Source organism: Mesoplodon densirostris, chromosome 6, assembly GCF_025265405.1.
Source record: "Mesoplodon densirostris isolate mMesDen1 chromosome 6, mMesDen1 primary haplotype, whole genome shotgun sequence".
In the NCBI taxonomy this organism is placed as follows: Eukaryota; Metazoa; Chordata; class Mammalia; order Artiodactyla; family Ziphiidae; genus Mesoplodon; species Mesoplodon densirostris.
The window spans coordinates 3,721,934-3,744,367 of NC_082666.1; the positions used below are offsets into that span (position 1 = coordinate 3,721,934).

Below are 22,434 nucleotides of genomic sequence, written 5' to 3' on the forward strand. Positions count from 1 at the left end.
AGTGAGTAGACTTTGGGTCTGATGGGAGGGGCTGGGCAGAACCCAGCTGCCACACATCTTGTGATTCCCGCTGGAGGGCTGAGGTCTGGGGGCTCCTCCTGCAGGAGGAAAGGAGTCAGAGAGCTGTGGCTGGGGTCCCATGTCCCCAGGGAGCAGAGGGGAGGCTGGGGGCTCAGAGCCGGCTCCCCTGCCTCAAGCAGCTGGTGGCCTACGTGCAGCTCAACTTGCCCGGCTCCGACCTGGAGCGCCGGGCCCACCTTCTCCTGGCCCAGCTGGAGCACACAGAGCTCACCAAGGCAGAGCCGGAGGGTGAGGAGAGGGGTTGGTGCTGGACACGCAGGAGCCCCCGAGGCTGCCTCAGACCACCCACGTGGGGACTGCTGTCGGGGAAGACGTCCTGTCTCAGATTCCTGGACTGGAACTTCTGTAAAAGGCAGCGGGTTGTTTCCTTTCCTTGGAAAGGCACGTTTGGAAGGCAGGCATGTTGATCTCCTCCTGCATCTTCACTGCCGTCTCAGGATCTAGAACTGGCTCCAGCACCAGCCCCTGTACAATCTGAAGACCTAGATTCAGCTGCAGAACTAAAGCCAGATCCAGAGCTGGAGGCGTTTCCATCAGTGGCTGGAGGGACACCTCGAGCGGCGGCACCAGAGCCGGAGCCAACATCACAGTCAGTTGCATCGGCACCTCTGCATCCAGGGCCCGTGGCTGCACCTGCTCCGGAGGAGACCCAGAGCCGGCTCAGGACCCACTACCCCTGCGGGGGGAATGCGCTCTGGCACCACGCGCGGTGTCGGCTCCGGACCCACCTCTATCCGCTCCCCCCCACCCCCAAACTTTCCTTCCCCTGTCCTGTTACTATTTCTGATTTGGTGTTTAATTTTATGTTTTCATTTCACATTATTTATGGTGTCTTTTACATCTTCATATAACCAAGTTTAATTTTTTTAAATTTTAAATTGTGCATTTCAGGAGCATCGAGTATATTCACAGTTCTGTGCAACCTTCCCCAGGGTCTCGGGCAGACTGTTTCACTCCCCAGAAGGAAACCCTGAGCCAAAGCGTTCACTCCCCATTCCTCTCTCCCCCAGCCCCTGACAACCTGTAATCTGCTTTCTGTCTCTGTGTCTTTACCTGTTCTAGATGTTTCCTATAAATGGAATTATACAAGGTGGCTTTCTGTGTAGGCCACATATTTTAAGAGGGGAGTAGTTAATTTTCGTTTTCTTTTTTTTACTTGAAATAGCATTTTTGTTATATGAAAGGGAAATGCCAGATGGATTAAAGATGAGATGTACAAATTGAAGCCTTTTTTGTAAATATGTGTGCAGTCTTAGGGTAGAGACCCCTGTTCTGAGTATGGCCCCAGAGCCAGAAGACAGAAGGGAAACGCCTGGCTCTTCCCATGGCCAAAAAGAAACAAGAAACATGTAGAAAGCTGGGAAGACAAACCACAAACTGGAACAGCATTCCTCACATCCCAGGGCCAGAGAAAGGTTTGACACCCCTGTGGTCCCCCAAATCTTGAAAGTCAATGTTTTTAAAAGGGACAAAGAACAAACACGTGCAGTTCCAACAAGAGGCCACACACGTGGTTGGTACAGGTCAGAGATGCTTGACCTCCCGATGAGGACACTCAGATGTAAACACCGTGGAGACAGCGTTGTCAAAACCACACTGACAGGTTTCTAGTCTGGTGGCGACCAGCCCTGGGGACAATGTGAGGAAGCAGAGGCCCAGCAGATCCTCTAGAGGGAAGCGTGGAGGACACTCCTCTCTGGGAGAACAGTGCGCAGGACCCCAAAGCTCCACAGGTGCAACCCTGTACCTGCAGAGCTAATCCCAGGAGTTTACCCACAGGAATTCTCACATGGTGTGTGTGCCCATGTGCACATGTGTGCGTGTGCAGTTGTGGGTGTCAGGTGGGGAGGATTCTGGGGACGTGTGCCCTTCTGGAAGCTGGTTCCCCCGGGTGGATGCTGATCAGTCCATCGTCTTCCTCTTCTGCATTTTCTGGGGCCTCGAATCAGAATTTACGAAGAGCCCCTGCTACGGGACATGGGCCATTTGCCATCTTTCACTCTCAGAATCATGCTGAAGGGAACATCTGCGTCCATAAATCTCTATTTAGGGCAGAATCCATGAGGTGGATTTTCTGGGTCAAAACATATACAGTTTTTAAGGTACTGGCCACAGTTTCCAACAGAGCAGTCTCTGCCCACTTTGAGCCTCGCTTGGGAAAGCGGGGCCTCAGAGGCCCCGAAGGCCGAGACCTCAGGGAGGAAGGAGGCGGAGGACCTGGGAGTGACCTGCCCAGAAGGGACTGTCCCGCCCCTCAGCCCCGCCCCCAGCCCCGCCCAGTTCTAGAGCTGGTGCCGAAGCTGGTACAGAGCTGGCTCTAGTTCCAAGGTGGCTCTGCTCCTAGAACTGGCACTGGAGCTTCTGCAAGAGCTGGTGCTGGACTCGGCTCTAGCTCTGGGGAAGGCGCTGGAGCCAGATCTACCTCCAGAGACGGTCTAGACCTGGTTCTGCAGTTGGACAGCGCTCTCGAGCTGTCTCTCACACCGGCACTGGAGCCGGTGCTACAGCTATTGCGGTCGTTGGTTCCGGCTCTGGCTCTGGAGCGGCCGCTGAAGCTGACTCCTGGGTGGGTACTGGTTTGGCTGGAGCTGTGGATCAGGTCCTGGAGCCGCCGGTACCTCCGGAGCTAATGTTACAGCAGGTGCCGGAAGCAGCTGTGGATTTTGCTGTGGCTAAGACGCAGGAGCTGTCCCTGGTGCTGGAGCTCTCGCTGACGGTGCGGCTGACTCCACCTCCGGTCTGGTGCTGGATCTGCTTCTTGTGCCTCTAGCTGTACAGCCAGTCCTGGCTCTAGCTCTGTGGCTGGTGCTAAAACCGGTGGTGGAGCTGGTTGTAGCTCTGGCACTGGTTCCACCTCTGAAATTGGTGTCAGGGCAGATTCTGGCACTAGGGCAGGCACAGACTCTGGCCTAGGAGCTGGTGATCGAGCTGCCTCTATCTCTGAAATGGCATCATGCTGGTGCCAGAGCACCATCTAGCTCTGACGTTGGTGCTAGAGCTGTTGCTGGAGCTGGGTCTTTCTCCTGAGCTGGCGCTGGCTCTAAGTCTGCTCCTGGCACCCAAGCCCGCTCTTGCTCTGGAGCTGTGGCAGGCGCTGGCTCCCATGGGGACTCTGGCTCTGGAGTTGGTCCTAGAACTGTGGCTGGAGCAGGCTCTAGCTCTGAACTTGGTGCTGACTCTCGCTCTGGAGCTGGTGCCAGGAATGGCTGTACCTCGGGGGCTGATGCTAGAGCTGGCGCTGGAGCGACCTCTTCCTTGGCACCTAGCACGGACTCTAAATTGGCTTTGAGCTGGTTCTCACTCTGAAGTGGGCCCTAGAACTATCCCTGGGGCTGGCACAGGAGTCAGTGATAGAGCTGTCTCTATCTTCCAGAGGTCGAGCGGACATGCCAGCTGGTGTTCAAGCCAGCTCCAGCTCGTGGGATAACACCAGCCCTGCCCAGGAGCAGCACTGGAGCTGAAGCTGCAGCTGGCTCTATCTCAGGAGTTGATGCCAGTGTTGGAGCCTGAGTTGACTGTCGCCATGGCGCTGGCTCAAACTCTGGTGCTGGAGCTGACTCTGGCTCTGCAGCCAGCTCTGGCTCTAGTTGTGGAGAGCCAGAACTATTGGTGGTAATAGAACTGGCTCTGGCAATGGATCAGTGCTGAAGCAGGTGCTGGAACGGACACTGAGTCTGGAGCTTTGGCTGGAGCTGGCTCCAGATACCACTTAGCTGGCTCTAGACCTTGTGCTGGAGCAGGCTCTAGCCCTGGAACTGGCGGTGGAGCTCTCTCTAGCTCAGGAGCTAATGCTCGAGCTAGTTCTGCTGCTCACACTAGCTCTAGAGAGAGCTCTAGAACATGATGGACTGGATTGATATTTATAGGACATTCCATCCAAAAACAACAAAATACACTTTCTTCTCAAGTGCTCATGGAACATTCTCCAGGATAGATCATATCTTGAGTCACAAATCAAGCCTTGGTAAATTTAAGAAAATTGAAATTGCATCAAGTATCTTTTCCGACCACAATGCTATGAGACTAGATATCAATTACAGGAAAAAATCTGTAAAAAATACAAACACATGGAGGCTAAACAATACTACTAAATAACCAAGAGATCACTGAAGAAATCAAAGAGGAAATCAAAAAATACCTAGAAGCAAATGACAATGAAAACACGATGACCTAAAACCTATAGGATGCAGCAAAAGCAGTTCTAGGAGGGAAGTTTATAGCAGTACAATCCTACCTCAAGAAACAAGAAACATCTCAAATAAACAACCTAACCTTACACCTAAAGCAGTTAGAGAAAGAAGAACAAAAAAACCCCCAAAGTTAGCAGAAGGAAAGAAATCATAAAGATCAGATCAGAAATAAATGAAAAAGAAATGAAGGGAAAATAGCTAAGATCAATAAAACTAAAAGCTGGTTCTTTGAGAAGATAAACAAAATTGATAACACTAGCCAGATTCATCATGAAAAAAAGGGAGAAGACTCAAATCAATAGAATTAGAAATGAAAAAGGAGAAGTAACAACTGACACTGCAGAAATACAAAGGATCATGAGAGATTACTACAAGCAACTATATGCCAATAAAATGGACAACCTGGAAGAAATGGACAAATTCTTAGAAAAGCACAACCTCCCGAGACTGAACCAGAAAGAAATAGAAAATATGAACAGACCAATCACAAGCACTGAAATTGAAACTGTGATTAAAAATCTTCCAACAAACAAAAGTCCAGGACCAGATGGCTTCACAGGCGAATTCTACCAAACATTTAGAGAAGAGCTAACACCTATCCTTCTCAAACTCTTCCAAATATAGCAGAGAGAGGAACACTCCCAAACTCATTCTACGAGGCCACCATCACCCTGATACCAAAACCAGACAAAAATGTCACAAAAAAAGAAAACTACAGACCGATATCACTGATGAACATAAATGCAAAAATCCTCAACAAAATACTAGCAAACAGAATCCAACAGCACATTAAAAGGGTCATATACCATGATCAAGTGGGGCTTATCCCAGGAATGCAAGGATTCTTCAAAATACACAAATCAGGGCTTCCCTGGTGGCGCAGTGGTTGAGAGTCCGCCTGCTGATGCAGGGGACGCGGGTTCGTGCCCCAGTCCGGGAAGATCCCACATGCCGCGGAGCGGCTGGGCCCATGAGCCATGGCTGCTGAGCCTGCACGTCCGGAGCCTATGCTCCACAACGGGAGAGGCCACAACAGTGAGAGGCCCGCGTACTGCAAAAAAAAAAAAAAAAAAAAAAAAAAGCGTCATGTACCACAATGTTCATTGCAGCTCTATTTACAATAGCCAGGACATGGAAGCAACCTAAGTGTCCATCGAGAGATGAATGGATAAAGAAGATGTGGCACATATATACAATAGAATATTACTCAGCCATAAAAAGAAACGAAATTGAACTATTCGTAGTGAGGTGGATGGACCTAGAGACTCTCATACAGAGTGAAGTAAGTCAGAAAGAGAAAAACAAATACCGTACACTAACACATATATATGGAATCTAAAAAAAAAAATGGTTTTGAAGAACCTAGGGACAGGACTGGAATAAAGACGCAGATGTAGAGAATGGACCTGAGGACATGGGGAGGGGGAAGGGTAAGCTGGGACGAAGTGAGAGAGAGGCATGGACATATATACACTACCAAACGTAAAACAGATAGCTAGTGGGAAGCAGCCACATAGCACAGGGAGATCAGCTCGGTGCTTTGTGACCACCTAGAGGGGTGGGATAGGGAGGATGGGAGGGAGGGAGATGCAAGAGGGAAGAAATTTGGGGCTATATGTATATGTATAGCTGATTCACTTTGTTATACAGCAGAAACTAACACACCATTGTAAAGCAATTATACTCCAATAAAGATGTTAAAAATAAATAAATAAACAAACAAATAAAATAAAATACTCTACAGGGGAAAAAAAAAAGAAGACACAGCATCTAGAAGCCCACTGGAGTGTCCAGTCCTGCAGGCTTTGGACTTGCCAGCCCACTTGCTCACATGAGCCCACATGTTAAAATCAATTCTCTCTATATATACATACAACATATACACACGTGCATGTGTGTCTACACGCACATGTGTATAAGCCGTGTGTGTGTGTACACGCACATGTGTATAGGTCGTGTGTGTGTGTGTGTGTGTGTGTGTACACGGGTGTATCCTGGTGGAGGGCCCTGACCCGCCTCTGTCCTTCCTGCTTCCCCTTTACAATCGCTGTTATCTGAGGCCTTAGACTCAGTGCCCGGTGGTATGCAAGCCTGGTATTGCCTTCTGGGCCCTGCCGGCGTTGCCTGGGGTTCCGAGAAAAGCCTGGCTGACACTGTCCTGGCTAAAGACACACAGAAGACCCCCAGAGCCCTCTTACCTGTAACAATCCAGAATGTGGTCAGAGAGCTTACACTCACAAGGCTGGCCAACAACACGGTCAGCATGCAGACTACTGGAACAGAGAGGCGGACATATAAGGCCTCAGAAAAAGAAACTAAAAACAGGATTTTCTGAATGCGGACTTCCACAACAGGAAGGTCTGCACAGAATATGTGATCATCCCTTTCATACATGTCTCGGGGAAGTCAAGTCTTTTGCCTATTCATTGTTACCTTTTAGCGCACAACTTAATACGTGCTATTTCGTGCACAATCCTCTCCTCTGATGCTAAATATTTTCAGTCTACGGTCTGCAAAGAGAAGAGGCAATCGTGGCGTATGCAAGAAAGAGGGAGCCACCACCCCTGGAAATCATCATTAATATTTGAATTTCTAGCTGTCATTTGTTTGGGGTGTCCAATAGGCTGGTCCACCCCCAGTTACACAGCAGCCAGGGCAAGGATAACAGGATCAAGAGGGCTACACTAATCATTTAACCATCTTGCAGTGAGTGTTTAATATTTGGACTCTGATTTGCTTCCAGGGAGGTTGTGTGTGTTTGGCGAGGGAGAAACACAGAGGAAGAGGGGGAGGCAGATGATTTCATGGCTTAAAAGCTGCTGTAAAAGCTTTTCCCATTAAGTGCAGACAAACATTGAACAAAACCCAACATTCTTTCATGAGAAAAACACTCAAGAAACTAGAAACAGAAGGGCACTTCCTGAGCCTGATATAGGGCATCTGGGAACAATCCACAGCTCACGTCACACTTAGTGGGGAAAGACTGAAGCCTCCCCTGAGGTCAGGAACAAGGTGAGCAGTGACCAGTCTTGCCAGCTCAGTGCCACATTTCACTGGAGGTCCCTCAGGCAAGAAAACAAAATAAAAGGCATCTAGGGCTTCCCGGGTGGCGCAGTGGTTGAGAGTCCGCCTGCCGATGCAGGGGACACGGGTTCGTGCCCGGGTCCGGGAGGATCCCACATGCCGCGGAGTGGCTGGGCCCGTGAGCCATGGCCTCTGAGCCTGCACGTCCGGAGCCTGTGCTCCGCAACGGGAGAGGCCACAACAATGAGAGGCCCGCGTACCGCAAAAAAAAAAAAAAAAAAAAAAAAAGATGGCAATACTTCCCAAATGGAACTACGGATTCAATGCCATCCATAGCAAAATCCCAGCTGCCATTTTCTTTGTGTTTTGCAGAAATTGACAAGCCAATGCTGAAATTCATTTGGAAATGCAAGGGATCCAGAATCGCCAAAACAATACGGAAAAAGCAGAGCAAAAGTGGAGGACGCATACTTCCTGATTTCAAAACTTGTTACAAAGCTACAGTAATGAAGACAGTGTGGTCCTGGCATAAAGATAGACATAACAAATCAATGGAATAGAATTGAGGGTCCATAAACAAACCTTCGCATTTGTAGTCAATTGATTTTTGATGAGCAACCAGACAATTCAATGGGGAAAGAATAGTTTTTTTTCAGTAAATGGTATTGGGACAAGTGGATATTCACATGCAAAGGAAGAAGTTGGACTCTTCCTCACAGCCCTCACAGTGGATGAGGGCTTGCCCAAAAGCTGCAAGGAGGCTGCTGGGGCCAGGCTGCTAGATGACCCTAGAGCCTGCCTGGCTTAGAGCAGCTGGCTGGGTGAGGTCACTGCCTGGTGAGGCCCTGGGACGAAGGTTCAGTCATCCTCCGGCTGCATTAATGTGGGCCCAGAGCTTGAGGGCAGACCTCGATCATCTGTACAAGAACCTCTGAGCTGAGGACTACAGTTCCCCCTTGTTCTAAGTGGGAAACTGAGATGCCAAGATCCCTCCTGGCCTGTAAGTAGCAGCCCTGGGGTTAAAGCCAGATACCTCTGGTCCAAAGGCACAAGGCTTCCCCTCCCCTGCATCCCCTTTCCCTCGACTGGCTCCGCCTCCTCTTGGGAAATGGAGCCCTGATCAGGGATGTCAGAGGCCCTCCCCCACACAGAAAGGCTGTGGCCTGTTCCCTGGCCTATCCCCATCTGGAACACACTTCACCACTTCACATCTGAAACAGTGTATACACACACACATACACACACACACACACTCAGAGGCCATGAAACACTGACTCATCCTGGGAGGGCTACCCTCCAGTGTTTTCTATTTTACTTAAAAGTCCCAGCTATCCCACTAACACGGTCATAGCCCACTAAGCGGTGGTGAGGGCAGTGCGGACCGCTGTCTGAGTGTTCCCACTGCCAGGACACCAGATTCCCCCGGGCAGCCCCTGGGGGTGTCCCCTGCAGGGCTCTCAGAGACAGGCACAGATGACCATCGATGCATATGAGCAATTTATACATGTCTCTAGCTGTTTTCTCTGGTTTCTAGAAGTAGATAAACTTAGATGAAGGGGAGGGTATCAGGGTCCTATTGCCAAGTCACCCTCCAAGAGGAGAGTCCAGGGACCTTTTATCTTCCCTCACCTCTTCACCCAGCTCCTCCCAGACCAGCCCTGATGCTGTCCTTAGGCTGAATTTGTCCTCTCCTGAGGGGAGAGGGGACAGGGAAAACAGGGGATGCTGGTTTGGTCAGGGGATGGGTGTTGCCTGTTGACAGAATACTGGTGTGTCTGCCAGGACCCCAGGGCTGGGTCTGCCCCTGCGCACAGCATGTGGGATCTTAGTTCCCAGACCAGGGATTGAACCCATGCCCCTTGCAGTGGAAGTGCAGAGTCTTAACCACTGGACCACCAGGGAAGTCTCTGGCTCACCTCTTTATTACCAGGGAGGGACCAGTGTCCTGAAGGTATACCAGAGAACTTTGTAAAAACACAAACTGAATGAGAAAAACCAATCAGTTGGTCCCAGACCAGGTCCCAGGGAACCAGGTGTTTGCAGCTAAAAATGGAAGCACGACCTTTCAGCCAGCAGTCACAAGCTCCCCGGGCTTGTGCCTGGTCCCTGCAGACTCTGGGGAAAAAAAACCCTGCCTTACAGGAACCTGAGGTCCTCAAGGGAAATCCCAAGGACACAGGCAATGACACCCACAAAGGGCCTGGGAGGCTGTGCCCATGCACCAGGCAGATCTGCATTTGCAACTTTAAGCTGCATCATTGTGACCTTGAACAAAGCTATAACCTCTCTGAGCCTTGATTGTTGTTTTGTCTCCCATGCTGTTTCTCTGCACAGATATTCCTCGACTTACAGTGGGGATACATCTTGATAAACCCGTCCTAAGGTGAGAACATACTGAACACCATAGCTTAGCCTACCCTACCTTAAACTTGCTCAGAAGATGTCTGTTAGCTGGCAGTTTATATTATAATAGAGCTGAACATCTCATGTAATTTACTGTATACTGAAAGTGAAAAAGAGAATGGCTGTCAGGGTACAGAATGGTCCTAAGAGTATGCTTGTTTAGCCTGGTGATGGAGTGGCTGACAGAGTTGCCACCACGCTGCCCAGCATCACGAGAGTATCCCACCCATAATCCATAGCCAGCCGGGGAAAGATCAAAATTCACAATTCGAATTGCGGTTTCTACTGGATGCCTATAGCTTTCACCTCATCCTAATTGCATCGGGTTTCTCCCCGGCCCTTGTTACTGCTCCCTTATTTACCATCAAGGGGCCTTCCTTTTTGTCCCTCTGAATGCCCCCTCCGTCGCCACGCCTCTGCCTCCACGCTCTGTGCTTGGCCTACACTTGGAGACATATAAGACGGTCCCCCTGGGGCTCCTGGAGTCCCTAGGGTGAACCAGGGTCAATACAACTCGGACAGGCCTTGGTAAGAAAGTATGGCCAACTCCCTTCACAGAGGAGGAAACAGAGGCTCCGAGGGATTCCGGGAGCCGCTCACGGTCTCCAGGCCGGCGTGCCAGCTTCAGGGGCTCTGAGCAAAAGAGTGATGATCCTAACCCGGAAAGTAAGTACGACGTCCAGCTGGTTTCCCATCCGGTGATTGCTTCGAGGCTCTTTTAGAAAAAACAAAGTTTTTCCCTCAAATCGTTTCCCTGATTTCTCAAGCCCGCACCCCACCCCGGAGTTGCCTGACCCGCGCTCCTCGCCTGGAAGGTTGGTCCCCTGCGTCGGAGGCCACGGCCCAGGCAGCCAGTAGAGGTTGAAGGTCCTGGGACCCCGGCGCGCGTCGACCCCTGGGGACTGGGAGCTGCAGCTGGTGGGCGGGGCGGGGCGGGGCGGGGCGGGCGGGTGGGTAGGAGGAGCAGCGGTAGGTGGGCGGGGCACGCAGGAGGGTAGGTGGGGCTGCGGCCGGTGGGCGGGGCGCGCGGCTCCTTTCCCCTCCCCCGAACCCCGCCGGGCCGGATCCCGGCTGGCCCTGTGTCAGGCCCCACCCAGCGCGTTACTAAGGGCGCCCTGCAGGCACCGGGTTTCGCCGGACTGCAGGCGAACCGAGACCCTGTTTTCAGGGCCGGGCTGCGCCCCTCCGTCCGTTGTAACGCTGGTCCGGCCGCAAGGGGCTGAGTCTGCAGCCCGCAGGGACAGTCACGCTCCCCCGCCGCTCCCTGTCCCCGCCCCGCGCCCGGCCGGAGGAGCAGCGCCGCGAGCCCGGAGCCTGCAGTGGCCGGCCGAAGTCGCGGTGCGCATCTCGGCCCCAAGCTCCTGGGTGCAGATCCCCGGCTGGGGCGGCCGAAGCTCGGGCCTGGTTCTGCGTGGGCGGAGCGGCCCCGGAGGCCCGGGCCCCACCCGAGGAAGAATCCAGCGGATCCGACGGTCGACGCGGAGCTTTGGAGGACGCCGCGCCCCAAGCCCGGGTGGGGAAACGGAGGTCCGCAGAGGGAGGGAGAGGGAGAGGGCCTGCCAGAGGCCACCGGGTGAGCCGGGGCCAAAGCCCCAAAACTCCGGCCCGGGGATCTTTATCTGACCTCGGGCGGATCCCCGCAGAGCTGACAGGCGTCCCGCGGTCTCTGTGACCTGGGCCGGACCCAGCGCTGTAGAGCCCTTCCCGCACATCAGGGGCGGTGCGGATGGCGTCTAGCCACCTAACCAAGGCCCCTATAGCTGAGGAGGACGCCGAGGCTGTGGTGGAGCGGGCAGGAGAGCGCCTTGCCCAAGGTTACCGCCGAGAGCGGGTGAGAGCTGAAGCGCGTTCCCGCGGTCCCGGGAAAGCCCAGGCCCCCTCTCCCGGAGGAATGCGCTGCTACCACCCCTGCGCCCACCCCCATCCCGGGGGATCTATGCCGCCCCTCCCAGCGCACCACCCCCTCCCCAGGCCGAGTGGGTCCCGGCGGTGCGGGCTCTGGGCTTGATTTCCGGCGTCCTCGCAGTTTCCCCTGGAATCCTTCTCCAAGCCCCGCCCTACCCCCCCCACCCCCGCCCCAAGCGCTGTTGCCCTAGTCCCTAGGATGACCGCCCTTAGCTCATCACAGAAGGAGGTCAGCAGGGAGACCTGAGAGACAAGGCAGGGAGCCAGTCACCTTTCCGGCCCAGCGCCTTTCGCAAGGCACAGCAGCAGGCTTTGGCTGAGTCCTGAGCCTCTGTCCTTCAGAACTGCCAGATCTGGGCCTGGGCCCAGCAGGACGAGGAGACAGCTGGAATCCACATTCCCCTGGTGAGGCCGCCCAGGGGAGGGCAGGGCAGCAAAAATGGGGCCACTGTCCTGTGGATAAGGAGCATTCCTTTGCAGGTGTTTCCCGGACCCCGGAGACACAGGCTCCGAGCCTGACACCCCTGAGAGAGGTGGGCTGATTCACCAAGGCACACCCAGACTCTGCAGGTACCCAGGCTCAGATGCTGCCCACCCAGCGATGCACTGCCCCAGATTAGCCCTGGGCCTGGGATTCTGCCTGCTGGTGGGCATGGCCCTCTGCTCTCTGTGGTGAGCATGCCCCATGGAGCCCTCCCTCCCTACCCCAGACCCCTCCCTCCCTCAGCATCTCAACCCCCAAACCTTGACCCCTTCATAGGATTCCCAGGTCCCACCCACTTCTCTCGGCGCACCTGTCCCTTCACCCCAGCCCCAGTAAGACTGAACTAGCCTGGCTTATGTATGTTGCTTTGCACTGGCCTGGCCTTTGCACTTGCTCTTTCCTCTGTCTGGACTGTTCTTCCAGCCGTGTTAATGAGGAACTCCTGTTTATGCTCCAGAATTCACCCTGTGTGTTCTTCCCACAAAGCTCTGGGGGCTGCCCCCAACCACCAGCCCCTTGTGTGCAGGGCCTGGCGTCAACAACATTCCTGTCCCAGGAATGAATGGCTGCATGGCTAATGACTCATTGCAGAAGACCAGGAGGCTTTGTCCTCTGAGGTCAGCCAGACCCAAGGAATGATTGGGCGGAGGTGGGGGGAGGGGAGGTGTATCCCAGGTGCACCACTGGGGGCCTGCATTCCCACTAACATGCAGCAAAGCGAGTTTTCAGCCTCAGGTGCAAAGTCAAGTCAACAGATATATTTCCTTCCCAGGGTGTATGTCGAGAACTGGCTGTCGGTCTCCTATGTCCCCTATTATCTCCCCTGCCCAGAGATCTTGTAAGTATGGGCCAGGGAGAATTGGGGGGCCCCGGAGTGGAGGGGCTGAGAGGGTTTTTAAGGTCACTTTGTAGGTTCTTAGGTCCTAAGCTCATGATTCTGAGCAGTGTGATAAGCATGTAGGTAATTTATGAGCTGCCACAAATGTGGAGTGAAATTCCCCTGTTTCAGTCCTTGGGTGTCCTTGCAGTGCCCCCTCCACAGTTGTGACCTTGAGCATGTTGCACAGCTCTGAGCCTCACTTGCTGTATCTGTAAAATGGGATGATAGAAGTGCCCCTCCCGAGCCAGCCAGAGCATGAGGTACTGTAAGGATGCCTGTAAATATCCTGGTGTTGCACCTGGCACGTAGAGGTGCTCAGGAAAGAGTGCTTTTAGGACTTTACTTCTTTTTCTTTTTTAAATAAATTTATTTATTTTATTTTATTTTTTACTTTTGGCTGCGTTGGGTCTTCTTAGCTGCACACGGGCTTTCTCTAGTTGTGGCGACCGGGGCCACTCTTCATTGAGATGTGCGGGCTTCTCATTGCGGTGGCTTCTCTTGTTGCGGAGCATGGGCTCTAGGTACGCGGGCTTCAGTAGTTGTGGCATGTGGGCTCAGTAGTTGTGGCTCGCAGTCTTAGTTGCTCCGTGGCCTGTGGGATCTCCCTAGACCAGGGATCGAACCCTTACCCCCTGCATTGGCAGGCGGATTCTTAACCACTGCGCCACCAGGGAAGTCCAGGACTTGACATTTTGCTCAATTTTGTGTTCTCTGTGGCTTCAAAGAAGAAATGGACCCGTGACCAGTCTCCCCCACATAACAAATCTGACATTTTGTCAGTTAAGAGTGGAAAAGATTTGGTTATAGATGAACCTAGAACTTGAAATGATTCCTACTGATTGCGTCACTTTTTATATCCGATATCAAACGTATCTCAGACTTGCCAAGATGGGATCGAACAGTCTGCCGTTCAGGTCGCCCCAGTGCTCTTGTCGTTCACCTGTCATTAGCGCATAATCCTCTGCCCTGGGCAGGTTGTTCTGTGACAGCGCCGGCCTGATCCCAGTGACCTCCTCTCACCGTGCTTTGTTTCATGCCCCAAATAAGTGCTGGTTTATAAGAACGAGTGTGTTTCCCAGCCGAGTCCTCTGTGTCATCAGACTAAAACTAATAACAATAATTTTCAAAGTCCAAAAAACAAAAGAGTGAAAAAGGTGATTTGGGACAGTCTCAAGGGGAATCTGGCCGACCAGTCTTGTTTTTCATGACAGCAAAAGGAAAGTTTAAAATCTGGATCACAGACTACTAACAACAAAGTGTGTTTCACTGTTATAAACATAGAATACGGTAAATTAGGAGGCTGGATAACAGAAAAGACAAAAGAAAAAGAAATACCCTCTTGTGTCTTTGCTGGTCCAGGTCATACTCTAACTCCAAAGTTCATTGTCAGCTCGTTGGTTGCTACGCTTTCTGTTTGAACAGATTGTTCTAAAAAGCAGAAAGGCTGCTTGCTATTGAAAGCAGTTGTGACCACAATGTTTTTGTGATTTTTATCCAGTTTCCCCAGAATTGGCTTTCTTTTTTGGCGTCTGGTCACCATCATTTTATTCCACCCAGGGACTGGGCCCTAATTCTTGAATCCCTCTCCCTTTCCCACCAGCAAGTTTGCGGCATTTAGGTTGTTTCCAGTTTCCCAGCATTCTAAATTAGTTTGTAACAAGCAACTTTGGATATGCAGCTTTTTCCATCTTAAAGGTCCTTTCCTTTGGTAAGTTTCTGAGCCAGAGGATATGGCTGAGGTATTCATCCATCATGTCAGGTTGCTCTCCAGGGGGACCCTGGCAGACACACACTGGAACTCAGCACCACCCCCTCCACCCCCCTGCAGCTGCATTGCACCTGGGCTGGTGCTGGAAGCATTAGGTGCTATGAAAAACAAAAAGCAAACCACCTTGCGGACTTCAGACATGGGAACTGGGATGTGGTTGAAATTTCATGTCTTTGATTCCCACCAGGCCCTCACCTCCCCCACGCCTTCCCTTTAACTGATTTTCCTCTTTGGGGACTCGCCTGCTCCAGCACCTGCTCTCCTTGGCCTGTCGGCGGGTCCTCTGTCACCACCCTTGGCCGAAAGTACTTGCTACATTGTTTTTTCTTTCCAGTTTGTCTGTCTTTTGGTTCTACTGAGTTATTGTTTTTTAATAGATTAAAGTTGGAGATTTTTGTTTGTTTGACATGGTCACATCTTCCCTTCTGTTCATTTGGATCTCTTCTTTACTTTTAGTTGCATGACCTTCAGAGGTTTGGAAATGTGGAGTTCCTTTTTGGGCTCTGGCTCATCTGTGGCTTTGGAATTCTTATGTCTAACCCGTTAAAGTGGCCAGAGCGGAGTGTGTCCAGGCTGGTGGGGGGAAGGGAACTACCGATGGCCAGGGAAGTGTGGAACAAGGGCCACTTTCCCCTTCTCACTTCTGACCACCTTCTCAGAGTCCCATCACTTTCTTTTCTTCTTTCTCTTTTTTTTTCTTTTTGAAGATGTTGTCTTCTTTATTTATTTTTGGCTGTGCTGTGCAGCACGCAGGATCTTAATTCCCCGACCAGGAATCAAACCCGCACCCCCTGCAGTGGAAGCATGGAGTCTTAACCACTGGACGGCCAGGGAAGTCCCCCTATCCCTTTCTGAGCAGGGGCCTAAAGTGTGCTTGTCTGTGTGAAACTAAGGCAGGGGGCCAATTGGATGGATCAACTTTTAAAAATTGTTGCTTCCACAGTATAGACTGATCACAGAAGGACAAATATAGTAGGGTTTCACTTTTAAGAGATCTCTGGAATAGTCATATGTATAGAGACAGAAGTAGGAATAATAGTTACCAGGGGCTGGGAGAGGGAATGGGGAGTTAGTGTTTCAGGGGGACAGGGTCTCAGTTTGGGACGATGAAAAAGCTCTGGACATGGATTGTGGTGATGGTTGCCCAACAGTGTGAATGTCCTTTAATGCCCCTGAACTGTACACTTTCACATGGTTAAAATGGGAAATCTTTGTTGTGTATATCTTACCACACAGGCAAAGCATAGGCTGAAAAAACTAGGAAAGCTCCAGGAGGCTTAAGCCATCCCATCGTAGGCGACGTACTGAAGAGACCCAAGTGAACGGCAGGCACCCACGTCCTCAGGTGGTCTGAGCCTTCCAGGCAAGCTCAGGCCTCTGCTGGCACAGGTTCTGATCCGGTCCCTGGGTGGCCTTGGGCAAGCCTTTCCATTCCCCAGGCCTCACTTCCACCCTGGGGAGCGACATTATTGTCCCCATTTTAAGGGTGAGGGAACTAAACCCCGAGGAGTGAGATGTCCGGCCCCTGGTCTCTCCACCCAGCTGGTGGCAGAGCCAGAGGCGTGTCACCGGCAGCCTCCTGTGTCTGACCCTGTCGCCGGCCACCTCCTTCCTTAATCAGCCCTCCTTCCTAATCGCCGCAGGTTGGCCGCAGCTAGTGGAGGCCGGCCACACAGACAGCCTGCCCAGAAGGGGCCAGGGTGCTGCCCTTACCATTCGCTCTGTGCTGGGCACTGGCTGACAGGCCCCGACTCACATAGCTGTCGTACCTCTCACGACAGCTCTAAGCTCTAAGGTTAAGGCCTCATTTTACAGATGAGGGAAAATGGGTGTATCAGTCAGCGTTCCACTAAAGAAACAGAACCAGGAAGAGGGAGGGAGACTGACTGACTGGCTGGCTGATTGACTGAAAGCAATCGGCTTACACGACTTCGGGGTGGCAAAGCCAGTCTGAAATCCACGGAGTGGGCCACCGGGAAGGGTGGGCTGGAGCTCTTCAGCAGGAGCTGACATTACTCTCCACCGGCAGAATTTCTTCTTCAGGGAAGCCTCAGTTCTATGCTATAGCTTTTCAACTGACCCTATCAGGCCTACCAGACTATGGAGGATGATCTTTACATGGGGTCAACTGGTGTAGATGTTACTGACATCTACAAAATCCGTACCTTCACGGCGATGCCTTGATTGGTGGTTGTGTAACTGGCCCCTTCAACTGACCTTCACCGTAGGTTCAGGTGAAGTAACTCGCCCACCCAGGCTAGAAAGTGGCAGAACCGGGCTCAGCGGGCCTTTGCAGCTCCGCAAACCTTCTCCCTGGTGCCCAGGCTCTTCCAGAGCAATATGCTTGAAAGAGAGACAGAAAAAGACTTTGGAGACACATGGTACCAGGCTGGAATCACTGCCCTGCCACACGGTGACCCTGGACAGACGGCCTCTCTAGGAGTCCAGCCCCGACAGAGTGGACAGAGCAGTGGGGGAGGGTCAAGGGCGTCTGGGGGGTTGGGGGTGCCTGTCCCATGGGGGTGCTTCACCGCGACCTCGTCCTTCCCTGCTGAGTGTTTCTGCCCCCCACCGGCACTAATGGCTCTGACTCACCTCTCCCACCAGCAACATGAAGCTGCAGTACAAGGGGGAGAAGCCATTCCAGCCCGTGACACCGTAAGCAGACTGTCGCTTCCCCTTTTGTGGCCCCGGGGTTGGGGGCTGCCTCCCCTTAACCACTCACCCTTCTTGGTTGCAGATCACAGTACCCTCAGCCCAAGCTGCTGGAGCAAAAGTAGGTGTTGATTAGGGCCTGGGCACAGAATGGAGAGACCTGGGGTGGTGGCGGGGGCACAGGCCTCTGATCTGGAAGTTGGGGTACTGGAGGTGTCCAGTGGCCTCGGTGTCTGGGTAGTCTGGGACCTGGGCTCCAGTCCAGCTCTGTCACTAGCTGTGTGACCTTGGACAAGTTATCCAACCACCCTGGGATTTTTCTGCACAGGTGGATAATAATAATACCCACCTGATAGGATGTTGGAGGACCAGATGAGATGGTGTTTGCAAAATGCAGAGCAGGGAATTCCCTGGCAGTCCAAGTGGTTAGGGCTCCGTGCTTTCACTGCTGAGGGCCTGGGTTCAGTCCATGGTCAGGGAACTAAGATCCCTCAAGCTGCGCGGTGCGGCCAAAAATAATAATAATAATATTGCAGAGCATTGTGCCTTCTGCACAGTCGTGCTCGATCCATCGTTGACGATGAAGTTGATGAGCCCCGTCTCCGAGGCACTTAGCGGGCACCGGAACTGCCAGGCTCCTCTAGACACTGGGCGTGCATTAACTGCTGGTCTTCTTGACCACGCTGGAAAGTAGCTATGGCTATCCCCACTTTCCACGTGAGGATACTGGGGCCCAGAGACGGGGATGAAACTGCCCAGGGTCACACAGCTTTGGCAGGGCCAAGATGAGAGGGAGGCTTTCCCAGGGGAGGGTCTCAGCCCCCACGGCCTCCTCTGCTGCCAGGTCCACAGGGTTCCTGACACTCACACCCTGGCTAGCGCCCATTGTCTCCGAGGGAACCTTCGAGCCCGAACTTCTGCATCACATCTACCAGCCGCTGAACCTGACCGTCGGGGTCACGGTGTTTGCCGTGGGGAAGTGAGTAGTGGGCTGGGCTGGGCTGGGGGGAGGGGGGTTATAAATTCTGAGCCCCAGGAATTTATAGTCTGGGGAGAGACAGGACCCCAGCCCGGGCACCAGTGAGGCCCTGAACCAGGTGCTGTGCAGGTGGGAAGGTACAGAATGGAGTGTGCTGGAGGGAGGGGGTCTGGCCCTGGCATGGAAGGGGGGAGGGGGAGGCAGGAGCCTTTGTCAGGAGACACCCTTGTCCCTTCAGCCCTTCTGCTTCCCCTGAACCGTCCAGGCAGGTGTGAAGGAGTGGAAAGGCCCCCAGACCACCTCATAGAATTGGGGGTCCGTGGTCAGGCCACAGGCAGGTCAAGAGACCCAGGCAGAGCTGACCCTGCCTTGGGGACCCTCTCTCCTCCAGCCTCTGGCCCGCGGGCTCTCTGGACACCTCCTGTTTTCCCCTCTCCTTCCTCACCCCTCCTGCCCTTTCCTTTAGGAGCCATCACCTGGCAGCTTCCCTCTGGGTCCCTTTCTGGGACTCCTGAGAGAGGGACCCTAATGGGTCCCCAGCAGCTAAGCACTGGCCAGGTGACGGATGGCCCAGCGGGGATCAGGGGAACCCCCCACCCCTGGCCCAATCGGCACCCAGCAGCCAGCACCACTCACCTTCCCTTGACTCAGCCACTTCCCCGTTTCTTGGCTACTTTCCTCTCTCTGAGCCTCAGTGTCTTTGCCTAGGAAGCGAGGACTGTGGTCCCTGCCTTCTAGGGAGTTTATGAGGCTAGAAGGAGAGAAGAATCCCTTAGAACACTGCCTGGCATTTAGTAAGTGCTCAGTAAAATTAGCCCAGTCTGTGAATATGAGTCATCAAGTATCATTATTAGGACGGTCTTAAGAGGTTGGTACTCAGATTGTGGGAATTTGACAGACAAGGACCCCAAGGGGCGGACCTGAGTGACTTCTTGAGATGGGAAGCTGGGAGGTGGACCCCAGCCTGGCCAACCCCAGCCCTGTCCGTGTGCCAGCACATAGTGGGGACCCAGGCAGTGGCCCTGCTGAGGCCATGGTGCCTGATGGGATTCTCTCCACCAGGTACAGCCAGTTCATCCAGCACTTCCTGGAGTCAGCCGAGCAGTTCTTCATGCAGGGGTTCCGGGTGCACTACTATGTCTTCACTAACGACCCCACGGCCGTTCCTCGGGTCCGGCTGGGCTCCGGCCGCCTCGTCAGCCTTCTCCCCATCCAGAGGCATGCCCGCTGGGAGGAGATCTCCACGCGCCGGATGGAGAGCATCAGTCAGCACATTGCCGAGAGGGCGCACCGGGAGGTCGACTACCTCTTCTGCCTCGACGTGGACATGGTGTTCCGGAACCCGTGGGGCCCCGAGACCTTGGGGGACCTGGTGGCTGCCATTCACCCCGGCTACTTCGCTGTTCCCCGCCAGCAGTTCCCCTACGAGCGCCGGCCTCTCTCCACCGCCTTTGTGGCGGATGGCGAGGGGGATTTCTATTATGGCGGGGCGGTCTTTGGGGGGCGGGTGGCCAAGGTGTACGAGTTTACCAGGGGCTGCCACATGGGCATCCTGGCCGACAAGGCCAACGGCATCATGGCAGCCTGGCAGGAGGAGAGTCACCTGAACCGCCGCTTCATCTCACATAAACCCTCCAAAGTGCTGTCCCCCGAGTACCTCTGGGATGACAGGAAGCCCCAGCCCCCCAGCCTGAAGCTGATCCGCTTTTCTACCCTGGACAAGGACACTGACTGGCTGAGAAGCTGATGGCTGAGCTGGGGCTGCCGTGGGTAGGGGGGACCCCAGTGAGCACCCAGCTCACCGGAGTCTCCTTGCACCGGTGCCTCACTTCTCAAGCCTTAAGTGAGACCAGCCCTGTGCTGTCTACCTCGCAATCTGCCGGCAGAATCCAATGGGAAAATGGGCCTGTAAAGACCTTTGTAAACTGTGAAGGGCGGTGCGCATATGAGGAGAACGCCAAGATCACACAGCCTGTGTCCCAAGAACAGCAGGACGGGAGGAGGGGAGACCAGAGGTGGAAAAAGACAGGGCCCGGCAGGCCTCACCCAGCACACGTGCCTTGGGGCCGGCTCTGGAGTCTCAGCCCCGCCCAGTACCTCAAATTCCCCCTCTGCCCCCCTTCTGTTGCCTGTTGCCCTTAAAGTTGCTGCACTTCTAACACTCGTGTGAAAGGCATCCCGGACCCCTTTTCTCTGGCTGCAGGGGGTCCTGGGTACTGTGACGTCCCCCAGCCACACGGAGCCAGTTCCTCGCTCAGGACCCTGAGTGAGCCTTTGAAATCGACCAGGTCTAGGCGCTCTCTGGTTTCATGTCCCACCTCCCTTGAGGTGTACCACACTCCCTGGCACCAGCCGCCTCCTTTGTAAGAGGGTTTGGGCAGTTTTTAATAAAGGTGGCGTGTGCTCAGCCCTAACCGGGGTTTCTTCACCTGCACATCCGAGTATCTTGGCCACCAGCCCGCAGGGATGCAGACAGCCTGGATTGCAAATACACTCAGCTCGGGTGGGTGTGGTCCGGGTACAGTTTTCCAGAGACCCTGGGCTGATGCTGTCCGCTGCAACAGACAGGATTTCACCCTGCTTCTCCTGGGAGATGGGTGAAGTGGAAATGTCGCCAGATACGCTCTTCTGAGTCAGGGGCAGCAGAGCCCACCAGCTGGACACCCTGTGGGCTCTTGGTCCCTGGGCACATAGCAAATATGTCTGCCGGGGTTCCTGCATCCGCGGTCAGCCTCAGCCCTGGGGTGCCCCTGGCGGGCATGGGTGGGGCCCCAAGGCCATGGTGCAGGCCCAGGATTAGAGGGTCTTCAGAGCCCTGCGGTGGTTCCCTCTGCTTGGTGGGAGAGAGGTGCAGTGGGGGGGTGGCCCAGTGTCCACTCCCCTGGGGGCAGCAGCATCTTTGCCACGTAAGGCAGAGGCGGAGGGCGGGGGGCAGTGCGGTCTGTGGCCATGGCGGGAGGAGGAGGAACCCACCCACCTGACCACCCCTGGCAAAACGGGGGCCAGCCCCAAGTCCACTCTTCCTGCAGCCTGTGTTTTGGGCGGCAAGCGAGGACAGGCTGCAAGAGTGTGAACAGACTGAGTGACCGCTGTGAGGAGACAGCCTGCGCTGGCGAGGACGGCCAGGGAGAGGCCCCGAGGGGCTCCCTGGGCAGAGGGACGAGGGTGGACCCATGGCCCATGTGTCCCTAGCGGGGAGCACCTTAACCATGGTGCCTGGACCTGCCCTAGGGTGTGTGTGAGGCCAGCAGTGTTGAATGAGCAGGCCCTGCCTTCAAGGAGCTTCCATGTTGGAGCAGGGAGAGGGCCCTTGATGTGGAGACCAGAGAAGCCCTCAGGAGCAGGTGGCCCTGAGGCCCTGAGGCCCGGGCAGCAGCATCCTTGCTGTGGGGAAGTGAGCCCCTTCTCACTCCCAGCCCAGCTGATGGGCCCTTCTCAGCCGTGGCTGAAACCCCAGGCACTATGGCTACCCTGGTCTCCATCCCAGGGCCTAGGCCTCAGACACAGTGGAGTGAGTTACAGTGCCCAACTCCTGGACCCAAAGCAGGGTCCAGGCTACTTTCCAAAAAGGAGCTGAGGGCTTGGGGCCAGAGCTGCTCCGTGGGTGGGAAGAAGTAAGGGGCCTGGTAGGAGTGGGAGGGGTGGCGGGAGACAGGCCCGACCCAGCAGAGGGAGGGGGAGTGCCGGAAATAGAAATAGACAAAATTACAGATGCAAAATGTCTGCAGTGCCCCCTGCCACGGAGGCCCCTGAAACTTAAACCTGCTGTCCCCTCACGGCCACCTACCACCTCCCCACTCCCTACAGTCCAGCATCCCTGCTCTGCCACAGGGCCTGGCCCTGCACACCTCTGCTCACACGGCCTGCTGGTCAGGCCTCCCTGTCCAATCACCTGGCCAATTCCTGGGGACAGACTCCTGACATCTCCTCCAGGAAGCCTGCCTTGATTTATTCCCCCCTCCAGGGTGGGTGCCTTTCAGTGTTCCCATAAATCCTCATCCCTATGTCATCATTGACAGTGTTCTGCCCATCTCCACCCCTTTCCCCAGGTGGTAAACCCCAAGA

At 54.1% G+C, this 22,434-nt stretch overlaps 1 protein-coding gene across 10 annotated transcripts; it reads left to right on the forward strand.

The window, feature by feature from the left end:
* Positions 1-10,754: 10,754 nt before the first annotated feature.
* Positions 10,755-20,774, forward strand: GBGT1 (globoside alpha-1,3-N-acetylgalactosaminyltransferase 1 (FORS blood group)). Of its 10 annotated transcripts, none has more exons than XM_060102430.1 (7): positions 10,755-11,529; positions 12,084-12,275; positions 12,860-12,925; positions 17,343-17,393; positions 17,476-17,511; positions 18,235-18,369; positions 19,432-20,774. In XM_060102430.1, exons 2-7 carry the CDS (start codon positions 12,205-12,207, stop codon positions 20,114-20,116), a joined length of 1,044 nt encoding a protein of 347 aa, XP_059958413.1. In that variant the 5' UTR covers positions 10,755-11,529; positions 12,084-12,204; the 3' UTR covers positions 20,117-20,774. The 10 variants fall into 10 exon arrangements, with proteins under 10 accessions (XP_059958413.1, XP_059958416.1, XP_059958415.1 ...); XM_060102433.1 differs by having other exon boundaries at positions 10,755-11,225; XM_060102432.1 differs by having other exon boundaries at positions 10,755-11,211.
* Positions 20,775-22,434: the final 1,660 nt, after the last annotated feature.

Bases quoted from the DNA above. Each gene is read 5' to 3' on its own strand.
- GBGT1 (XM_060102430.1), top strand. From the start codon at position 12,205: ATGCACTGCCCCAGATTAGCCCTGGGCCTGGGATTCTGCCTGCTGGTG. The intron at 17,394-17,475 runs GTAAGCAGACTG...TCTTGGTTGCAG, and splicing joins CCATTCCAGCCCGTGACACC to ATCACAGTACCCTCAGCCCA. The intron at 17,512-18,234 runs GTAGGTGTTGAT...CTCTGCTGCCAG, and splicing joins CCCAAGCTGCTGGAGCAAAA to GTCCACAGGGTTCCTGACAC.